Source organism: Procambarus clarkii, chromosome 9 (assembly GCF_040958095.1).
Source record: "Procambarus clarkii isolate CNS0578487 chromosome 9, FALCON_Pclarkii_2.0, whole genome shotgun sequence".
Taxonomy (NCBI): Eukaryota; Metazoa; Arthropoda; class Malacostraca; order Decapoda; family Cambaridae; genus Procambarus; species Procambarus clarkii.
In genome coordinates, this window is record NC_091158.1 from 13,194,868 (window position 1) to 13,214,405 (window position 19,538).

The following is a 19,538-nucleotide window of genomic DNA, read 5'->3' on the forward strand; positions in this document are numbered from 1 at the left end:
CCTCGTCACAGACCTCGTTACAGACCTTGTCACAGACCTCGTCACAGACCTCGTCACAGACCTCGTCACAGACCTTGTCACAGACCTTGTCATTCCAAAGCAAACCTGCTGCTATTAACCTTATGACTCCAACCGAGGCCAACAAGCCACACTAAACACTGGCCGCTGGGCCTGGTACTGCACTTACAGAGGAACGCCATGGCGGAGATGGAGAACCGTTGGCCGAACGGTGTCATCCCCTACGTCATCTCCCAGTCATTCAGTAAGTAAGAACTGAAATCTATAAAGTAGAATGTTTAACTGTCTGTCTGTCTGTCTGTCTGTCTGTCTGTCTGTCTGTCTGTCTGTCTGTCTGTCTGTCTGTCTGTCTGTCTGTCTGTCTGTCTAAGTAAAAGACCAGACGCCAGGGGCTAGCCTGAACTAACTTTTCAAGCTGGGGGTTGGGTAACAGGGGTCATATTGTGAAAGGCCCCGGGTTCGATTCCCGGCACCTCCAGACCTACGTCTATAGGAGGCCTGGTCGACGACCGGGCCGCGGGGACGCTAAGCCCCGGAAGCACCTCAAGGTAAGGTAAGGTAACCAAAACCAACTTATGTCCGTCCCGTACCACAGACCATTTCCCTGCAAAGTTGAGTGAGACTAGCCCCGGGCGTCTGGCCGCCAACCTTGGACAACAAGAGTGAAAATAATTCACTAAATAATATAAAGTTAAACATTTTGCAAGATATAACATAAAGATTCAAACTGTGAAAAAACACAACACACAAAGAATTTATTGTTGTTGTTTACAACCCGTGCGGGTACTCACCTAGTTGTAATTACGTAGTTGTGCTTGCGGGGGGGTTGAGCTTTGGCGAGGGGTGGTGTTGCAGAGCATGCAGTATAGTCAGAGAGCCTAGCCTGCAGAGTGCACGGTCCTGCTCTTCACCCTAACTCTACCCGAAATTGAAATTGAAATAAGTTTATTGAGGTAAAATACACACAAAGGGATGAGGTAGCTCGAGCTATTCTCACCCCGTTCAGTACATCGTGTTAATACATACCTAACTCTACTGACCTGCCCAGTATACGCCTTATACTCTTAGCGGTAAATGTATTAATACATTATCTACATTTATATTTTTATTTTTCTCCTGCTTCCTTCCTTCTCCCTTCCTGTTTTTATATTTATATATTCAAGAGGTGTTACGTTGTTGAACAGCCACCAGCACGCGTAGCGTTGCGGTCAGGGGCCAGATTCACGAAAGCACTTACGAACCTGTACATCTCTTCTCAATCTTTGGCGGCTTTGTTTACAATTATTAAACAGTTAATGAGCTCCGAAGCACCAGGAGGCTGTTTATAACAATAACAACAGTTGATTGGCAAGTTTTCATGCTTGTAAACTGTTTAATAAATGTAACCAAAGCCGTCAAAGATTGAGGAAAGATGTACACGTTCGTAAGTGCTTTCGTGAATCTGGTCCCAGGTCCTTAATCCTAATTTTTCCCGGAATACGACCCGCCAAATCGTTTAATTAAGAACTAGGTACCTAATCGCTGCTGAGTGAACAGAGGCTACAGTTAAGGATTGGTACCAAGTAAATCCTCCCCGGCCAGGATACGAACCCAGGGCAAAGCGTTTGCATAGCGCCAAACGAGTGTTTTACGGGGACTGCTGTGGCGTACTGCTGCTTTTCTTCTTGTACTTCTTTTTCTTCTTTTTCTACTTCTTCTTCTTCTTCTCCTTCTTCTTCCTTATTGATATTATGATGTGTTGTTGTATATGTGCTTAAGTAATTTAAGTTACATGTGAAGAGTTAATAAATTAGAGCGAGTGCGCTTACCTCTTGTTATTTTTCTTACATATAGTTTTAGGGTTATGTGTTGTACAAAAGTGGTGGGCGTGGTAATCAGAGTGGATGCAGCCCCTGTGGTGTGGTGGTTAAGACGCTCGCTGGGCCTTTTGTCCTGGGTTCGTACTCTGGCCGGGGAGGATTTACTGGGCGCAAATCCTTAACTGCAGCCTCTGTTTAACTCAACAGCAACAGGATAATTGATTAGACGATTTTTCGCGGGGGTCGTATTCCAGGGACCATAGGATTAAGGACCTGCCCAAAACGCTACGCGTACTAGTGGCTGTACAAGAATGTAAAAGCTCTTGTATATATAAATAATAAATAATAAATAAAAATAAATAATAAATAAAAATAAATAAATAATCTGCCACTCGCCAGACACCCAGGAGCGAGCGGTGGTCGCCATGTCCATTAAGAACTACGAGGAGCTCACTTGCATCCGCTTCGTGCCCCGGCAGGTGGAGCAAGACTACATCCACCTCATCAAGGGCGATGGGTCAGTCTCTCTGTCTACGTGTATCTGTATCATGACAACAAATGTTGGTAGGAGAAGAAAATAATCCACACGTGTTCAGGAGAACGTGTAAGGTCGTCTCTGAATACCTTTTATTCTCTTCTCCGAGACTATGGCTCCTCACAATTGCCCCAGAGGTAGCACCTCCTATATATGGACCATTGTATATATAAGCTCCGTGGCTCATGCTTCTGGTATTCACTTAAACGTCCTGTGTTCCCGCCAAACACACACCGAAACTACGACGTTGGTACAGCGTTCGAACAAGTTTTAACACTTCCTAACCAGTTATAACAACCAATATAGCAAGTTGTAACAACGTCCTAATACGTCATAAACACGTTAAGCCAAGATGTAACAACTTTATTACAAGTTGTAACAAGCGGAAAATAGAGAAAGTTTCGATTTGTGTTTCCAGGGTTAATATATTAGAATGTTCTTCATTTTTATGGTTGGATAAGGAGAGCGGTGTTCCGACAGGTGTTCGAGTTCTGTGGGGCGGAAAGGAGGAGCCCAGCCGGTGTCGCTGGGCCCCGGCTGCATCTACGTGGGTGTTGTTATGCACGAGTTGATGCACGCTATTGGCTTCTGGCACGAGCACTCCCGCCCTGACCGCGACAAACACATCAACATCGTGTGGAACAACATCAAGACCGGCATGGATTACAACTTCCAGGCCTTCACCTGGAATAAGGTCCAGACTCTGGGTGTTGAATACGATGTTGGTGAGATATCTCGACTCTTTACCGTTGTATTGTTCTCTCAAAGTTTTATAACATTCTGTTAAAGTAATTCCTTGCCAGATAAAGATGTGTTGTTAATGTTGTGTTCTCTGTTTCTGCTCTCAGGGTCGATTATGCATTATGGATCTAATGCCTTCGCTAAGGATCCATCTCAGCCAACCATCGTCGCCAAACATTCCCAGGCAGAAATGGGCCAGAGGAAAGCATTATCTATGGTAAAGTATGAATCCCTTACCAGGGACGTCCAGAGATTAATAATGAAGCTTTTGATAATTATTAGGAAACCACATGTAACGTGAGTGAGCTGGTGAGGAGTTTCTCACTAAGATAGAGACGAGGGGCCAGATTCACGAAAGCACTTACGCAAGCACTTACGAACGTGTACATCTTTCCTCAATCTTTGACGGCTTTGGTTACATTTATAAAACAGTTTACAAGCATGAAAACTTCCCATTCAACTGTTGTTATTGTTATAAACAGCCTCCTGGTGCTTCGGAGCTCATTAACTGTTTAATAATTGTAAACAAAGCCGCCAAAGATTGAAAAAAGATGTACACGTTCGTAAGTGCTTTCGTGAATCTGGCCCGAGGTCATTAAGTCATTAAGGCAGGAGTCATTAAGTGTTCTCTCACGACACCTGCACATCTTTGCTCACTCATACCTGGTGAGAACTTAAGTTATTAAACACTTGACAATTTCTACGAGGTTATCTATAATAATCATAACCATAAGTGGCCGAGTTTCCAAACTAGAAAGTTATCTAATAAATACAAGCCACGATTATCGATGCACGATGTAGAGGCTTCGTAAGTGAACGCGTAAATGCTTGATGAATCCTGGCCTGGACACCAATAGAAAGTACGTGAATCAGAGGGAAGTTGTCAGCTGAGTCGCAGGGAACTCTGTGTAATGTTATTTGTTCACACACGGGAGTACACAAGACGACTTCTGCTCCCTCCTAGCAGGCTCACAGCCTTTAACTTTAACCCAGTCAAACTGCCAACTCTAAAAGTCAAAATAACAGGAATCCAGAAATTCGCTACCGGACCGATCTCAGAGGACTAGGCATGTGAGGACAGACAGACAGGAAGACCTCAAGTCGCCCTCGAGAGTGAGATAAATAGATTGGAGGACGATCAAGGTGTACACAAGATTAATGGTGTTGTGTTGAGTAATTACATTACCTGTTGTTGTTGTTAAAGATTCGCTATTTGGAACAAACAGTTCCAAGTAGCACGGGCTATGGTGAGCCCGTAGGATTACATTACCGTTTACCGGGTGCACACGGGCTTGTGTCATCGTCCCCTGAAGGTGGATCTAGCGACTCTCCCCAGGATGCAACCCCACAGCAGTTGCCTAACTCCCGGCTACCTAATTACTACTAGGTGAACAGCGGCATTAGGTGAAAGGGAACGTGCCCAACCATTTCTGCCCCCGCCCGGGAATCGAACCCAGGATTTGGCATTGTGAGTCGAGAACGAAGTCAAGTGTGCTACGAGATCCTACTTGAAATATTTAATATCCTAAGATATTTATCTCAGTCTCGAGGGCCATATATAGCAGTAGTCTTCATTTTAAACTTAGATAATATTTATGTGTTAGACCTAGTAGTCACCCTGAGCTTGAGACATTTTGTTTAATTAAAACCCTTCATTTTTAACAGTAATCCTCCGCCATCATGTTATGTTTCTCTTTCAGAGTGACAAGAAAAAAGTTAATTTGCTGTACTGTAAGGATACCCCAGTTGGTACCGGGACCACCTCGCCTGTTGTGGCAGGTAGGTGGGTGTGTGTGTGTGTTGACCAGACCACACACTAAAAGGTGAAGGGACGACGACGTTTCGGTCCGTCTTGGACCATTCTCAAGTCGATTGTCGACTTGAGAATGGTCCCGGACGGACCGAAACGTCGTCGTCCCTTCACCTGTTAGTGTGTGGTCTGGTAACATATTTTAGCCACGTTATTGTGACTCATCGCCTGCATGTGTGTGTGTGTGTGTGTGTGTGTGTGTGTGTGTGTGTGTGTGTGTGTGTGTGTGTGTGTGTGTGTGTGTGTGTGTGTGTGTGTGTGTTTCAAACAATAACACCTTCAATCATTTGACACGTATTCATCGTCTAATAAAGTTCGACAGACTAGTTCACTTCACAGACCTTAATAACTATATATATATATTTCAGCGTATACATAATTATCGCATATCTCTAACATGTGTCAAAGGGCGAAAACAAATGAGTTAACCCTTGAGTTTTACCAAATCGTAGTCTTGGTGTAAAAGTTATAATCTGAGTGTAATATTTATCATGGCGGATAGTAATGAAAATGTTGGTACAGGCTTATGTACGGACAACCACCAGTACTGCAGCTCCTGGGCCAAGGCTGGCGAGTGTACGAAGAATCCAACCTACATGGGCGATAAGTGCTGTCGTTCGTGCCACGGCGCCGGCGGCTCTCCAGGTACGTGCGGCTATATATGTATATGTACGAATATATATATATATATATATATATATATATATATATATATATATATATATATATATATATATATATATATATATATATATATATATATATATATATATGTCGTACCTAGTAGCCAGAACGCACTTCTCAGCCTACTATGCAAGGCCCGATTTGCCTAATAAGCCAAGTTTTCATGAATTAATGTTTTTTCGACTACCTAACCTACCTAACCTAACCTAACCTAACTTTTTCGGCTACCTAACCCAACCTAACCTATAAAGATAGGTTAGGTTAGGTAGGGTTGGTTAGGTTCGGTCATATATCTACGTTAATTTTAACTCCAATAAAAAAATTGACTTCATACATAATGAAATGGGTAGCTTTATCATTTCATAAGAAAAAAATTAGAGAAAATATATTAATTCAGGAAAACTTGGCTTATTAGGCAAATCGAGCCTTGCATAGTAGGCTGAGAAGTGCGTTCTAGCTACTAGGTACGACACACATATATATATATATATATATATATATATATATATATATATATATATATATATATATATATATATATATATATATATATATATATATATATATTAGTATATTTTGGTAGCAGTCTTTCCTGTAGACATATATTATTAAATATGACCGAAAAAGTAAGATTAATAATTCTAACACGAATTTTCTCAATCTTTCGTACATTACGCTTCACTGTTGGAGGTAAATCAAAAATCACTTCTCCAAAATTCATTTTTTATTTCTAGTCTGACGCGACACGGGCGCGTCTCGTAAAACTTATTACATTTTCAAAGACTTCACAAATACACAACTGATTAGAACTTACGTATCTCTGATTTTATATCTACATTTGAGTGAGGTGGGAGGGGTGATGTGGCATTAACACAAGACAGAACAAGAGGGGATATTAATAGGGTATTAAAAGTATCAACACAAGACAGAACAGAAACAATGGGTATTGAATAGAAGTGTTTGTAGAACGCCTATTGGTCCATATTTCTTGATGCTTCTATATTGGAGCGGAGTCTTGAGGTGGGTAGAATATAGTTGTGCAATAATTGGCTGTTGATTGCTGGTGTTGACTTCTTGATGTGTAGTGCCTCGCAAACGTCAAGCCGCCTGCTATCGCTGTATCTATCGATGATTTCTGTGTTGTTTACTAGGATTTCTCTGGCGATGGTTTGGTTATGGGAAGAGATTATATGTTCCTTAATGGAGCCCTGTTGCTTATGCATCGTTAAACGCCTAGAAAGAGATGTTGTTGTCTTGCCTATATACTGGGTTTTTTGGAGCTTACAGTCCCCAAGTAAAAATTCATAAAAATGAATTTTGGAGAAGTGATTTTTGATTTACCTCCAACAGTGAAGCGTAATGTACGAAAGATTGAGAAAATTCGTGTTAGAATTATTAATCTTACTTTTTCGGTCATATTTAATAATATATATATATATATATATATATATATATATATATATATATATATATATATATATATATATATATATATATATATATATATATGTCGTACCTAGTAGCCAGAACGCACTTTTCAGCCTACTATGCAAGGCCCGATTTGCCTAATAAGCCAAGTTTTCCTGAATTAATATATTTTCTCTAATTTTTTTCTTATGAAATGATAAAGCTACCCCTTTCATTATGTATGAGGTAAATTTTTTGTTATTGGAGTTAAAATTAACGTAGATATATAACCGAACCTAACCAACCCTACCTAAGCTAACCTAACCTATGTTTATAGGTTAGGTTAGCTTAGGTAGCAGAAAAAGTTAGGTTAGGTTAGGTTAGGTAGGTTAGGTAGTCGAAAAAACATTAATTCATGAAAACTTGGCTTATTAGGCAAATCGGGCCTTGCATAGTAGGCTGAGAAATGCGTTCTGGCTACTAGGTACGACATATATATATATATATATATATATATATATATATATATATATATATATATATATATATATATATATATATATATATATATATATATATATATATATATATTCATATACTTCCTTGTGGTTTACAAAGTTGCAGTACTAATGCACATATTAATGTGTTGTTTAGCACTCAAACTCACAGGTTATAGCAGGAAGACATACTCTTTATATCCCTTTTGTGGTGCTGTTTGTATTACAAAAAAGGTGCAGTGAAATGTTGGTTGACACGTGTAGCTGTGCACTGTATACTGAACTGAGCACACCATTGCTCTTCACGTTCATTTTGAAGATACAATGAACTTTCCAGCTCAAGTTAGGCAAGAAAGCTTTACTGCTACTGCTGACCAGTATGGTTAGGAAGCACCCATGGTTGTGAAGGGGTCAATATGTAAACACAGAGTGTTATAGGTTATATGTAACTGTGATGATATGTGTTGTACTAAGAAGGTCTCACTCATAGTGATACATCTCATTGCTTATGTTTACTTTAATGTAAATATAATTAACAACTAAAATTGAAGTAGCAGCACAGGTATTAATGGATTTCTAGGAGCAACACCTTTGTCAGAATTGAGGATAATAAGTCAGTGGATAAACGTGTAATGATCTTCCTTATCACACTGTCAGAGACATACGAGGCAGGTCAGTTAAGTATGAGGCGTTCTCATGAATGAAGTTCCGTATAAACTCTCCCAAATGTCATTTCTTCAGGGGTGACTATTATTCCACAAGGCAACACAAACCACATGCCCTCACCTCTCCGACCTTTGACCTCATCTATCCGTACATGATCTATTGCAGTACCAGCAACAGTAGTTGATGTTTCTCGAGCCGTTACCTCTAGTATAAAGCGATAGGTCTTAATGTTATTTGTTCGCCTCAAGCTATCCCATTTATACGTGCCAAGGTGGGGGGGGGGAAGGGGGTTGTTACACGGGGTAGTTCATATTGTCAGCGTAAATATGTTAATATTTACTACTGAATGTTGTGAGTTGCTGCTTTTGTTTTGGCTTGTTGCTAGCGCTATTAACCTGAGTTTCACGTCCAGTTTGTGACAGCCACGCTCCTGTCCCTCCCACCACTACCCTCACCATCACCCCCACACCACTACCCCCACCATCGTCCCCCACACCACAACCCCCACCATCACCCCCTCCCCCCACACCACACCCTCAATAGTAATATAGAAGCCAAACAACTTACAATTTCAGGGTGCGTAGATAAGCAACAGCACTGCGCAGCCTGGAGTAAGATAGGCGAGTGCACCAAGAATCCTTCCTACATGTCGGTGTCTTGCCAGAAGTCGTGCGGCACATGTCACAAAAAGCGCAGTGACCCGCCAGGTAAGCTCGAGACATTGGTCACCCACTCGTGGATGAGCTGGAGGAGTAGGTGGGGGCAGAGTAGGGGGGGGGCACTGCTGGCTGTGGGGAAACGTTTTTTTTTTGGATGCTGGTTAGGGGACTGCTTTGTGTGTGGGGGAACGTTTGTACACGCACTGGTCAGGACCGCTGTGTGTATCATACCAACCCAATTACACGCTGTGCGGCGTTCATGCAACCCGTTCTCGCACTTTTGTATAGTCAACATTGACTTATTAAATACGTGCATATGTGACATACTAAACATACTAGTTTACCTTGAAAAGCTTCATAGAAAACACCGGCCTTACCTAACCTTCTTAGTATGTTAAGATAAGTATCTTATTGCTTCGTAATTACAATTATTACTTAACCTATTATAGGTATAGGTTAAGTAATAATTGTAATTACTTGTAATGTATCTTTCCAGTTCCTTCTCGCTCAGAAAATGAGTAAATATCTGATATTCCAATAAGAGACAGGAATGTACACGTGAAAGGTAAGTCATTCAAATGTAAACACAAAATAGTCAGAATAGTAATGTTGTACTGATATATTACCATTTATTAAATAATGTCATGCCTATGGGTGTTTGGGTAAATGAGACAGTGGTGTTCGGGTGAATGATTCATGTATGTTAGAATGGTATTGGATGTGCTGAGTGGGCGTTGGATGTGTTAGATGGGTATTGAATACGTTAGATGGATATCGGATATGTTAGATGGCTATTGAATTTGTTAGATGGGTACTGAATAGGTTAGATGGGTATTGGATATGCCAGATGGGTATTGGGTGTGATAGATGGATATTTGGTGTGCATCTCGTTCTCGAGTGTTAGTGATGAAGGTACTTCTTGTTGATGTCTTAGCCACTTAGTCATTTGTCTTAGTCAGCGTGTCCCATACGGAGCTCAGCACTCTAGCATGGTATGGTTGACCATCCATCCACTCTAGTATCTTAGAGTATAAGATAGTCAACTGTCCACTTCAGGATGGTAGAGTATTATAGTGTCAACGCATAACTAACAAGCATAATTGTAGAGCGTACATTATATATAAGACCTCTAACATCTTAGAGTATATTATAATTTGGGGAGTCAAGTGTTTCTTCCACTCGTGTAATATAATCTATGACAATTTTCATACGTTTAGGAACATTTGTCCTATTGTTTCCAAGAGTAATTGCTTAATAAAGCAGTAATTAATAACATCTCGGCGTATAATAAAAGACCTTAAACATCCGTTAAGGACAAATCATCACATAAATCCATAAGGAAAAACATCACTCGAAAATAAATAATAATTAGTACAGAATTATGTATTTTTTTATAAAGATAAATGAGCTACAAGAAAAAAGGGAAAGATTTAAATATTTTAAAAGTGAAATTATTATTTATAATATACAATTGATGAGTGCACATGACACCATTAATTGCAAAAGTTCTTCAAGCTTCGCAGTCTTTAACTTAATTTTCAAAAGAGGTTTTGAAGACACTTTTTTGTGTGTGTGAGAGAGAGAAGAGGAAGGCGCTCTGAAGAGAGGATGACCCGGCTTGACCCTGGCCTACAGTGCTCTCCTTACTGACAATATTTATGGAATGTGTGTCTCATATTAGATATTAAGAAATTTATAGGGAACAGTGATATTCTATCCAATATAAATACATAAACATTGATATTCCCCCCCCCCTAAGGCGCTCCTGTTGTGTGTGAGGACAGTGACCCGCAGTGCAAGGACTTTGCCGCCAGTGACCAGTGCCGCGTGAACCCGGAGTACATGCTGGTGGCGTGCAAGAAGTCGTGCGGTCAGTGCTAGTGTGGCCAGCTTCCACACTACACGTGCCGCAGCTCCCGTCCCAGGCGTACTCTACCTTCCAGCTTCTTCATCACCCCTGCAAGTTGTTGTTTGGCCCCCGTCCCTGTGATCTCCGCGTCCCTGTGATCTCCGCCTCCCTGTGATCTCCGCGTCCCTGTGATCTCCGCGTCCCTGTGATCTCCGCGTCCCTGTGATCTCCGCGTCCCTGTGATCTCCGTGCTGCGCGTACCGCCAACTCTCTGCAAGTTGACGGTGATACACACACTCACGAGACCAACTTCAAGTCCTGTGAACATTCCTCCATATGTGCAGCTTATGGACTTGCCTCCTGAACAGTTAGGCTACATATCTTGAGGGAAGTGATAGCCATTTTGACCAATACACCGCTGGTGTCCCATAGGTAATACTATCCGCTGGTTCTGTACAAGAAACCAAGACTTTGAAATAATAATTTTATCTTCTAGATAAAATAATAACTGCGAGACTCCTGTCCTTCTCAACACTTCATTCTATGCACTACATTTCCTGCATTACAAATCTTGTTCATTTAATCGCCATAAGTACCATGTTTTGTACCATTCCTTCTGCAAGACGAAAGAAATCCTGGCACTATCTGCCTCAATACTACCACACATGCAATTGTTATGGAAATTAGTAGTCCAATATGACTCCACAACATACATGCTACAAGCAGAAATGAAGTTCGAGGTTGTGGTTGTCTAAGCTACATTAATTACCACAAAACGTGTACTTTTATATACTTCAGAAGTTACTGTTCCTGCCAATTTGAGCATTACACACATTACAAGACCGACAGAAACAATTAATACAGCCCATTTCAAGCAAGAGCACTCCAAGCCGTAAACATTGCCATTTCTTTCAATTTCTACGTCAAAAGTAGTGCGAAATCTCAACTTTCCCCAAATCACCAGGAATATTTGTTTGTTCGCTGGATAACAGTAAACTTCCATACTTGTAAGACGAGTTATTAGGATTTGATTTAGGAGAGTGTAAGAAGTGTAACTCAAGAGAGGATATCCTTGTGTAGAGTGATCAGTTGTAAGAAATGGTGACGGCCACTGAATGAACATCACGACACTACGATAATAAAATTGTTTTAACACTAAGAGAGAGTCCTTCTAGTCACCTTAACAACTGGAGAAAGTCTTGACTGTACCTTGTTATATTGGTATACCGTATACTGCATGACTACCTTGTTATATTTGTATACAGTATACTGCATCAGTCCTTCACATTCTCAAGGATAACCTTTTATTTGCCAATGTATCTCGGTTACTGTCTGGTATATAACAATATTTGAATGTTTGTTTCTAAGCAAAATAAATGCAAAGCTGTATATGAGCAAATATAGTAAATCAAGGCCTTTGTGGCCTATGACATATTGTTTAACAGACTTTAAGAACACTGCCAAATTATGTTCTTACCAGCACAAGAATATATATATTTGTTACAACTCTCGTTGGGCTAGGAAAATGTTCATTAAATATTCTCCTAGAGTGTAAGACACTTTAGTAAAAGCTTCTAGTTAATGAACAAATTTAAACGTAAACATGCCATATAATTACAAGAAACACTAGCTGAAAAATGCCATGGGAAAGATATACAATTAAGCCTGAAAAATCTAGCTAGTGGGTAATGATGTAGGCAGTGGAAGACATGTTGGCTGTTAATTTACATCTTGGTCAGTGTAATATTGTATGGTGCTACCTGCCTCTCTCAGGTGTGAACTATGGGTGCTTGGACAATTAGCTTCATTGTTTTCTTTCCCTCTTTCCTTTGCCCACCGTATGACGTTTTGTGCCAAGTGTAACATTCTTCCACTGATCAAAGTGTAATGATATATATATATATAGTATATAGGACTATGCGAGGAGAACCTCGCGTCCTAGGGGACCAAACAACCATAGACTATAAAGGTTTATGATCGGTTTATCATAAATAAATAAGGTTTATAGGAAGGTTTATATATATATATATATATATATATATATATATATATATATATATATATATATATATATATATATATATATATATATATATATATATATATATATATATATATATATATATATATATATATAGGGGGGTACCACCACTGGTGTAATTATAGGGACCCACAGCCTCAGAGAAGGGAACACAGAGCACTCAGGGAAAAACTTGACATTTAACTCTGAATACGAAAGAGTGTTCACTTCTCCTACCACCCCCTTTTTTTTTTATTATGATGTACACTTTATTATGCAAGGTTATACAGTTACATATCTGATTTTATACAAAAAATGAACATTAAGAGGACACAAGAAAAAGTTCGCTTCCTAGAGGCTGTAGATTTCCTCGAACTCCTCCGACGCCGGGCAGGAACCGAGGATGCAGCGGGCATTTCCCCTCTGGACCGCGACACTGAGGCGCTGAAAGAGAAAACCTGCTGCTCTAGGGTCTCTTGTGGTGTCAATGAGCTTGGAACCAAGATCCTTAAGAAACCTTCTTGCACTCTCACCCCATGGGCCTAGGGTCTCAGACCCTATTGGAACGAAATTGTACCTTTGATCTAATTGCCTGTACTTGACTGACTTTTGTTTTTCTCTGTGTGTCGCTGCGGCTCCTGCCGTGCCGGCAGAGAGGGTGATGTATGTCGTTGCCAGGGTGGATACGCAAGTATAGTCCCATGCTAACTGCCTGCCACCCTTCCACGGACGCAGTGTGATTCCGTCTGGTCGGCCGGCAAAGCTAACAGAGTCACGGTTCAGTAGGTTGCGGGGCTCTCTCTCCGCTGGACACTGAGCAGAGGCAAGGCTTCTTTTAATGATGTCGTTGACTTCGTCGTGTCTAGTGTGCCAACCACCCGATTTTCCACAGTGCAGGCCATGCAATCCATATTCGTCAGCATCTGCCTCGCCGCAAATACACCTGTGAACAGTGTGGATAGGGGCAGCAAGGCGGAGAGCGACTGCAATACGGAGCTCCTGCGGATCAAGACGTGTGCCTGTCGCAGACATAGGGACTGCCAGAAGGAAGTCCCCTGCATGGGGAGCCTGCACAGCTGTGAGGCGTGCACGATCACTGGGGGTTGTTGCTGCCTCCAGCAAAGCTGTGGCTTCTTTGTCTGCAATGGGGCTGTCCCAACTGGATTGTTTCTTGGCTTTCGGCATGGCTGGTCTGAGTGCTGGGTCTGTCATGGCACCCCATTTCGTGTCACATTCCGTGTAGTGGGGGTCCTGTATCCCCGCTACATCACTCAGGGTGTCAGGTAGAATTTCCTTAACCAGGTCATCTGATGCTGAGGAGGAAGACAGGAAGGCTGGGACTGCAATTTGGGTGGCGGTGCGGACACCCAAGCCACCGAGCCTGACAGGAAGAGTGGCTTATATATATATATATATATATATATATATATATATATATATATATATATATATATATATATATATATATATATAATATATCTATCTTATCGGAAGGTTTATAGAGAATCAAAATGTCTGTTACTGTTTATGTGAATTTCTTGTCGTGTTTTTTTAACAGAAATTAAGGACACATTTGATGTTTAATTATCCTTCTGGTGTCCCATTATCCAAGACAGGAAGCTTGTTAGGCTCATCCAGGTCCCCCTAGGGCCTAGGCCAACCACTGGCCTTTCCCTAAGGATGCAATCCACAACAGTGGCCTAACTCACAGACACCTATTTACTACTAGGTAAACAGAAGCATCAGGTATGAAGACTCGTGTACAAACCTCTCGGCCTCCCCTGGCAATCAAACCCGAGACCATTAGTGTACGAGCAGAGTGTACCAACCAGTGGCAGGGAGCCGGTCGGCCGAGCGGACAGCACACTGGGCTTAGTGATCCTGTGGTCCTGGGTTCGATCCCAGGCGCCGGCGAGAAACAATGGGCAAAGTTTCTTTCACCTTAGCAGTAAAATAGGTACCTGGGTGTTAGTCAGCTGTCACGGGCTGCTTCCTGGGGGTGGAGGCCTGGTCGAGGACCGGGCCGCGGGACACTGAAAAGTCCCCGAAATCATCTCAAGATAACCTCAAGATAACCACCACACTACCTGCAGCATGGTTAAGCTGGTGCTGGAGTGAAGAGTCACATGTGAGGAGTGAGAGAAGAAAGCTGTCCAAAATTTTAAGAGTAATATTGTCTTAGTAATATATTGATGACAAGCGAACCTAGCGGACAAAATACTCGTGATCAATATTTAACGGAATTATGCGAGAATTTGGCTAAATTTTGGTTAGGATTGTTTTTTTTTATAACACAAAATAGCATGATAATATATGAATGATAATAGAACATTGTGGTATTTAGTTGGTGCATATTGAAGTGTTCAGTGCATGAAGTTACCTTTATAACAATAGAATTTGAAACGGGTTAAAGTTGGGTATAATATGAGAAGTTGTTTTCCTTTATGGTCAAATTTCCTTAACAAAAGGAGTATATATCCAACGTCATTTTGATGTATTCACTTTAAATTTTCATTACCAATAAGACTATAGGAGAATATTTAAACTATCTGTAATATTAACAGAATTACAGGAATGAGTCAATTTTGGTAAAGGTACTTCTGTCGTTTTTGGTAAAATTTCTTTAAAAAATGTATTTTGACCAAAATTTCCCTTACGGTTAACATTGTAGCAAATTATTTTAACAATCTAAACAATCAATAACACTATAAGAGATCTAGTATGTACAAGAGTGAGTGTCTGTCGTTTGCTTATTTTTGCTTATTGAAAGTTGGGGGCCAAACGCTTCGGGCTAGTCTCACCCATCTTTGCAGGGGGAATGGTCATGTGTATGGGAAGGACATAAGCTGGTCGGGGTCGGCCTAAGTTAAATGTTGTAATAAATATTACCATAGATACCCCCTTTCCCATTTTATTGGAGTCTCGTGTGAAATACTTGATGTGTTTTCCCTAGTTGTTTTTTTTAGTGATCCGTAGTAATATATTTTCTGAGAAACGTGTGCAGTTGTTTCAGCGCTTCTTAGTAATCAATTTTCTGGGAAAAGAAGGAAAGAGGGAAAGGGATGAAAGGGAAAACCAAGGGAAAGGAGCCATGGAGTGGAAGACCGTAAGAGAGGGAAGAGACCCGGGCGCAGCCGGGTATACTCCAATATATTTGGATATATCTGTCTAATCGAGGTTGGAGGCTAGACGGGGAAAAGGTAAGAAAAGGAGGAGAAATAGGGAGATGGGAGTGAGGGGGGGGGGGGGGTGCGGCAGAAAAGGGAGGGAGAGGAGGAAAGAGAAGGTGGGAAGGAAAAGGGGAATGTGGGGATCGAGTGAAGGAGAAAAAGAGAGGTGAAATAGGGAGATGGGGGAGAGACAGATTACCCAAGCCAACGCTGGGTACAGTACAGTTAGTACTTACTTACAGTACTACTTAGTACTTAGTACTAGTAGTACTTAGTAGTACTTAGTACTTAGTACTTAGTAGTACTTAGTACTACTTACAGTACTGTACTTACAATACAGTACAGTTGTAATTAATAATTTGAACTACCTCTCTGACAAGCTCAGCCTATTTCTCCCAGTAAGGTATTTTCTAAATGAATTCCGCGTGCGGATTAAAACACTTTACATTCCTAAATTAGTATACATTTACAAATCAGTTAACACAAGATACAAACAAATTTCCCGAACATTCAAACTACATTGCAGTGTGGCTCCGAGAAGAATTGCCCACTGCTGGTAGAATAATGTCTCTTATTACCAATTATCATTCTTCCGGATATTTATAAGACTAAAGTTATTGATTTAATTAAGGGTTCCCTTAAAGTGATGAGCGTTTACATTGCTGTAGGTTGAGGGAGGCAATTAAGTGGTGGGGAAGGGAGGGTTTGGACGGGGGGAGGTGGGAGGTGGGAGGTGGGGGGCAGGACGTGTTTGTATGCCCCGCTCTCCCCTGCCCCCCCCCCCCCCCGCCCGCCCCCCCCCCGCCCCCCAGGGTCAGCACCAGTGTCGTCATGGCTACAGGCACAGCGGCTCACATCTTACGTGGCTTGTTATGTAAGTGCTCCCATGTACGAGGCTTGTTATGTAAGTGTGCCCATGTACGTGGCTTGTTATGTAAGTGCTCCCATGTACGAGGCTTGTTATGTAAGTGTTCCCATGTGCGTGGCTTGTTATGTAACTGCTCCCATGTACGAGGCTTGTTATGTAACTGCTCCCATGTACGAGGCTTGTTATGTAAGTGTTCCCATGTGCGTGGCTTGTTATGTAAGTGTGCCCATGTGCGTGGCTTGTTATGTAAGTGTTCCCATGTGCGTGGCTTGTTATGTACGTGTTCCCATGTGCGTGGCTTGTTATGTAAGTGTTCCCATGTACGTGGCTTGTTATGTAAGTGTTCCCATGTGCGTGGCTTGTTATGTACGTGTTCCCATGTGCGTGGCTTGTTATGTAAGTGTTCCCATGTGCGTGGCTTGTTATGTACGTGTTCCCATGTGCGTGGCTTGTTATGTAAGTGTTCCCATGTACGTGGCTTGTTATGTAAGTGTGCCCATGTGCGTGGCTTGTTATGTAAGTGTTCCCATGTACGTGGCTTGTTATGTAAGTGTTCCCATGTGCGTGGCTTGTTATGTAAGTGTTCCCATGTGCGTGGCTTGTTATGTACGTGTTCCCATGTGCGTGGCTTGTTATGTAAGTGTTCCCATGTACGTGGCTTGTTATGTAAGTGTTCCCATGTACGTGGCTTGTTATGTAAGTGTGCCCATGTACGTGGCTTGTTATGTTAGTGTTCCCATGTACGTGGCTTGTTATGTAAGTGTTCCCATGTACGTGGCTTGTTATGTAAGTGTTCCCATGTACGTTTCAGTGTGTGTGTTGGAGCCTATTTGTGCGACAGTAGTTAGTTACCAAGTGTGAGGTCATGTGTGTGTACTCACCTATTTGTACTCACCTATGTGTGCTTGCAGGATCGAGCATTGACTCTTGGATCCCGCCTTTCTAGCTATCGGTTGTTTACAGCAATGACTCCACACACAATGTGTGTGTGTGTGTGTGTGTGTGTGTGTGTGTGTGTGTGTGTGTGTGTGTGTGTGTGTGTGTGTGTGTGTGTGTGTGTCACTTGCTTAACGCAGTGACTGAGTAAAAGTTTCGCGGGAGGAACTTTGGCCAGCAGCGTGCGCGAGGTTCCTCTTCATGTTGTTACTCGTGTTCAGGTGGCGCCCTGGCTGATTATGTGCGGGTGTTGGACGCACTCTACCTGTGGCACGTTCATAGCCGTAGGTGTGCTTGTGTGCGTGGCTGGTGCCACGGAAGAAGGTGAGAGTGGCACCCGGCAACCCCTCCGGCACTGCCCCCTCCCCGACCTGGGACACAAACCCCCCCAACCACCACCACCACCACCACCACGCCACGCCAAGCTCTCTCCCCCCTCCTCCCTCCCACAGTCGCGCCACTACTCTGCCTCTCTGTCTCTCTCCCTCAGCCAACCCCTGCTCACTCCGCCCGGCCTCCTGACGAAGCAGCACGCCCTATACCGCAGACTCACGCACCAGGATCACCAAGCCTGGTGGCTCCTCTCGTCACAATACCACACCGCGGGTCACCACACTACGCGTGCCCTAATATACATTTATTATTGAAAGTACTCGTGCATACACTTGTTGAAAAATTCCTGTAAATTATGGAAGTTCAAATGTTAAGTCTTATAAAAAGGAAATTCGTGTGTTTACGCCGAATATTTAGAGACGTGTCCTGGATACCAGTATGCGAAGACGGGCGCTGAAGCCAGTGGAAGTGTCTAAGACATTTGGTAGACGGCGCTGTTGTTGTTTAGGTTCAGCTGCTCTTGAACAAAGTTTCCATGTAGCCCGGGCTATAGCCAGCCTGTAATAGACGGTACGTTTGAGGCTTTCTTCATATTTTTAGGGGATTACCACTGACCGCTGAGCCAGTGTGGTGGATTTTCTTAAAACACTCCTGTGAAGACGAGGCTGATTTGACGTCATCATTCGTGTGGCTTCAAGACGGATTCTTACATAATTGTTCGCGTGACTTCAAGATGGATTGTTACGGTGTTATTCATGTGACCTGAATAGCGATTATTAAGTCACTATTTTATGTGGCTTCAAGCGGGAGTCTCAAATCACCATTTCTTTGTGGAAAACACCTGTCATTGTGCGTATGTTGCCTCATGATGGTGGATTTCTTCCGCTGTTGTGGGTGGTGTTTAACGGCACCGGGTCATCAAGACACGAATCCTAAATTCCAGCTGGAATTTGTGCCTTCAAATTCCAAATTTGTGCCTTTGTGTCAGTGCCTTCAATCCAACATTCAATTCGGTGTTAATAAATTGAGAATTGACTAGTTCACAACAATTAAAGAGACTCGGTACGTGTCGTGATTCTTTTTTTTTAATTCAAGTACTCAAGACAAGTACTTGAAAATGATGGAGAAATTAAATAATGCAGGAATTCAAGAAAGTGGAGCAAATATCCGGGCGGATTAAGTTGTTGTCCGGATACACCGTTCTTAAAAGGAAGACGGAGTCGTATTCACGAACGCCTTCCACCAACACCGGGGCGACTTCTGCAGTACACCCAAGTAAGCGCTACAATCTAAACACAGTCGTAGAAGTAGCAGAAGCAGTTGTCGCCGCTGCGACAGTAGCACCCACGCCACCAACAACATCCAGATATGCTAGAAGAGTTAAAAAAGAGCAAATAAAAGCGGGAGTAGTGCAGGCGATGAGTCACAATAACGTGGCTAAAGTATGTTGACCAGACCACACACTAGAAGGTGAAGGGACGACGACGTTTCGGTCCGTCCTGGACCATTCTCAAGTAGATTGTGGTGGAGATTTGTGGCGGGAATA

At 42.2% G+C, this 19,538-nt stretch overlaps 2 protein-coding genes across 5 annotated transcripts in view; both read left to right on the forward strand.

Annotated features, from left to right (window-relative positions):
* LOC123766221 (zinc metalloproteinase nas-4) overlaps positions 1–11,824 on the forward strand; it is a 30,394-nt gene extending 18,570 nt beyond the window's left edge. For all 3 annotated transcript variants that reach the window (XM_045755221.2, XM_045755223.2, XM_045755222.2), the window contains 8 exons: positions 190–262; positions 2,217–2,334; positions 2,833–3,077; positions 3,201–3,310; positions 4,794–4,872; positions 5,426–5,548; positions 8,733–8,864; positions 10,576–11,824. In XM_045755221.2, coding sequence (XP_045611177.2) covers positions 190–262; positions 2,217–2,334; positions 2,833–3,077; positions 3,201–3,310; positions 4,794–4,872; positions 5,426–5,548; positions 8,733–8,864; positions 10,576–10,697 — 1,002 coding nt within the window. In that variant the 3' untranslated portion in view covers positions 10,698–11,824. The remainder of the gene's footprint in view (positions 1–189; positions 263–2,216; positions 2,335–2,832; positions 3,078–3,200; positions 3,311–4,793; positions 4,873–5,425; positions 5,549–8,732; positions 8,865–10,575) is intronic.
* A 6,281-nt stretch (positions 11,825–18,105) lies between these two features.
* Positions 18,106–19,538, forward strand: part of LOC123766220 (uncharacterized protein C1orf87) — a 38,655-nt gene continuing 37,222 nt past the window's right edge. The window contains exon 1 of one of the 2 annotated variants that reach the window (XM_045755217.2): positions 18,106–19,267. The gene's annotated coding sequence lies outside the window, so the exon portion shown is untranslated. The remainder of the gene's footprint in view (positions 19,268–19,538) is intronic. The other variant, XM_045755218.2, reaches the window with a different exon arrangement.